Source organism: Abrus precatorius, unplaced genomic scaffold, assembly GCF_003935025.1.
Source record: "Abrus precatorius isolate BTA unplaced genomic scaffold, Abrus_2018 Scaffold5, whole genome shotgun sequence".
NCBI classification, from domain to species: Eukaryota; Viridiplantae; Streptophyta; class Magnoliopsida; order Fabales; family Fabaceae; genus Abrus; species Abrus precatorius.
The window spans coordinates 19529413-19532745 of record NW_020874395.1 but is presented as its reverse complement, the minus strand read 5'-3'; the positions used below and the strand labels follow the sequence as shown (position 1 = coordinate 19532745).

At 44.6% G+C, this 3333-nt stretch overlaps 1 protein-coding gene across 1 annotated transcript; it reads right to left on the bottom strand.

Moving 5' to 3' along the window:
• Nucleotides 1–1929: 1929 nt before the first annotated feature.
• Nucleotides 1930–3333, bottom strand: LOC113866879. The gene has a single exon (XM_027501676.1). The coding sequence runs from the start codon at nt 3331–3333 to the stop codon at nt 1930–1932; it is 1404 nt and encodes a 467-aa protein (XP_027357477.1).

The following is a 3333-nucleotide window of genomic DNA, read 5'->3' as shown; positions in this document are numbered from 1 at the left end:
GATGAATGTTGAGATTACCCTTATGTCCTTCTTCTAGAATTGCTCTCTTTAATTCAGTATCTCTAGGGACACAAACTCGACCTTGGCATTTGAGGATACCATCAGCACCTTTACTAAAACCCTTTGCTTTATTTGTCCCTAAGAGAAATACAATCCGACATAACATTGGATCCCACAGTTGTTTGTCTTTAATTTCCTGTAAGAAATTATTAGTCACCATAATTCGGCTACAACTAATCTTTTCAGGTGATAAGTCCACATGTATGTTCAGATCTTGGAATTGTTCTACCAAAAGAGTTTCACTAATTCTTAAGGAGAATGCCTGAACCACATTCCTACTTAATGCATCGGCCACCACGTTAGCTTTTCCTGGATGGTATTGGAGTTGAAAATCATAATCCTTAAGGAATTCCACCCAACGTCTCAGCCTCATGTTTAACTCTCGTTGATCAAATAAATACTTCAGACTCTTGTGATCACTATACACATCAAACCGAGCTCCATAAAGATAGTGCCGCCACACCTTCAGAGCAAAAACGACAGCAGCTAACTCAAGGTCGTGAATCGGGTAATTTCGCTCATGAGTTCGCAATTGGCGAGATGCATAAGCTACCACTCTCTTATCTTGCATTAACACACATCCCAATCCCTGATGGGAAGCATCACAATACACCTCGAACGGTCGATTAGTATCAGGGAGAATCAACACTGGAGAGGAAGTTAGTCTTTGCTTCAACTCATTAAAGCTTTGTTCACATTCCTCAGTCCATACAAAGGGTTGATCACGGCGAGTTAACCATGTTAATGGTGCAGCTATCTTCGCAAATCCCTCTATAAATCTCCGGTAGTAACCTGCTAGACCCACAAAACTACGAATCTCTGTGGCTGTCTTCGGCCTTTCCCACTGCAACACTGCTTCAACTTTGGAAGGATCAACTGCAATTCCTTTAGCGGATATAACATGACCAAGGAACTTCACTTCCTTTAGCCAAAACTCACACTTAGACAGTTTAGCATACAATTGTTTCTCTCTTAAGACACTAAGTACAGTCCTCAAATGCTCTGCATGTTCCTTTGACGAACTAGAATAAATCAAAATATCATCAATAAAGACTACCACAAATCGATCCAGGAAAGGTCTAAAGATCCGATTCATGTAGTCCATAAATACAGCTGGAGCATTTGTGACTCCAAAAGGCATCACTATATACTCATAGTGGCCATATCTAGTGCGGAAAGCAGTCTTAGGAATATCTTCATCCTTCACTCGGATCTGATGGTACCCAGACTTCAAATCAATCTTAGAGAATACCTTAGCACCTCTCAGCTGGTCCATCAAACCATCGATTTGCGGCAACGGGTACTTATTCTTAATTGTCAACTTATTTAACTTGCGATAATCAACACGTAATCTAGAACTGCCGTCCTTCTTTTTCACTAAGAGAACTGGTGCTCCCCAAGGTGATACACTCGGCCTAATCATCTGTTTCCGCATTAGATCCTCAATCTGCTCCTTAAGTTCCATCAACTCTTTCGGCGCCATTCTGTAAGGTGCTACAGACACTGGCTTAGCTCCAGGAATCAAATCTATAGCAAACTCCACCTCTCTACGTGGAGGTATTCCAGGAATATCCTCTGGGAAAATCTCAGGGAATTCCCGTACTACTAGTATTGACTGAAGGCCTTGCTCCACTTCTGCATTCATAACTCCCAACAAAACAAAACATGATACTCCCTCACCTAAGGATGTTTCTACTTGGCGAGTAGAAATCAATTCTACACAGCCTTGCTGCTCAGGAAAGACTAAACACCTTCGGCCACAATCAATTAGCACACGATTGGTAGCTAGCCAATCCATACCCAGGATTACATCTAACCCTGACATCGGAATACAAATAAGATTTACTTTGTATCTTCTTCCCTCAATTACTATGGGACACCTAACACAACCGTTGAAGTCTTAATTGAAGTTAAAGTAGGTGTCGATACTACCAATTCACATCCTAGATCGCTCACTGATAACCCTAAGGTTCTCACACAAATGTCCGCAATAAAAGAGTGCGTGGCTCCAGAATCAAACAATACAGAAAGAGAAGTACCTGCCACTACTGCTGTCCCCTGAACGAGATCTGTCGCCTGGGCTGCCTCTGATGCAGAAATAGTGAATACACGTCCCTCTGCTCTCGATCTAATTCTCGTCGGAGCTCTAGTCGCTTTAGGTCTCACAACGTGCAAGGCGTTAGCAGAAGACAAAACTGCCCCACTAGGCATGAAACAGTATCTAGCAAGATGCCCTGGCTGTTGGCATGAAAAGCAAACTCTGACATCAGTCTGTGGGCACTGGCTCAGGTAGTGTGGCCCACCACATCTGAAACATCTGACAATCTGTGGCACTGAGGCTCTAGGAGTGGAAGAAGTTACTCCCCTAGGCTGAAATGTAGAAGTTGCAGTCCCTATTGGCACTGGGGCTGATGCTGTCGATCCTCTCGACTGAGATGGTCGAGATTGCTGTTGGTGTAGTGACCGACTGTAGGGGCCCTTCTTAGCACCCTTACTTCCATTACCATAGCTACTAGCAGCTCTACTAGATGGAGCCTTCCCAACTCCACCAACATCCTCTGCATTAAGACTCTCTATAATGGTGGCTTGATCCACCAAGTCAGCAAATTCAGTAATCCTGAGTGGAATCAAAATCCTCTTTATGTCAGTTCTCAGCCCATCTAAAAACCTCTGACATCTCCACTCCTCCGAGGTTGGGTGAGAATAAAATCTGTAGAGCCGCTCAAACTGTATTGCATACTCATAAACTGATGAGTTTCCTTGCACCAAGTTTAGAAACTCCCGCTCTTTGGCAGCACGAACATGAGAAGGGAAACACTTTCCCAGAAAACTACTTCTAAATACAGCCCAAGTGATGACTTCACCTCGGGCTTCCAGCATAGCACGAGCTCCGTGCCACCACATCTTTGCATCCCCTGTCAGCATATAAGTAGCATATAACACCTTCCTCTCTTCGGCGCAACCCATAGTTAGGAAGATCTTCTCAATCTCCCTAATCCAGAGTTCAGCAGCATCTGGTCCATCCACTCCCGTGAATTGAGGAGGATCATTCTTCCTAAACTCTGACAAACCATGGTATTCAGGAGGAGGTGCAGCTGAGGCAGAAGCTGCTGCTGCCTGTGCTGCTGCTGCGGCTTGGTTTGCAGCTTGCTGCTGCTGAATCATATCTAGACTCTGCCTAACAGTGGCTGCCATGGCCTCCATGGCGTGAGCCATTTGGTTCACGTCAGCAGGAAGGGGAGGGTTTGTAGCAGATCTCCTCGGTCTAGCCAT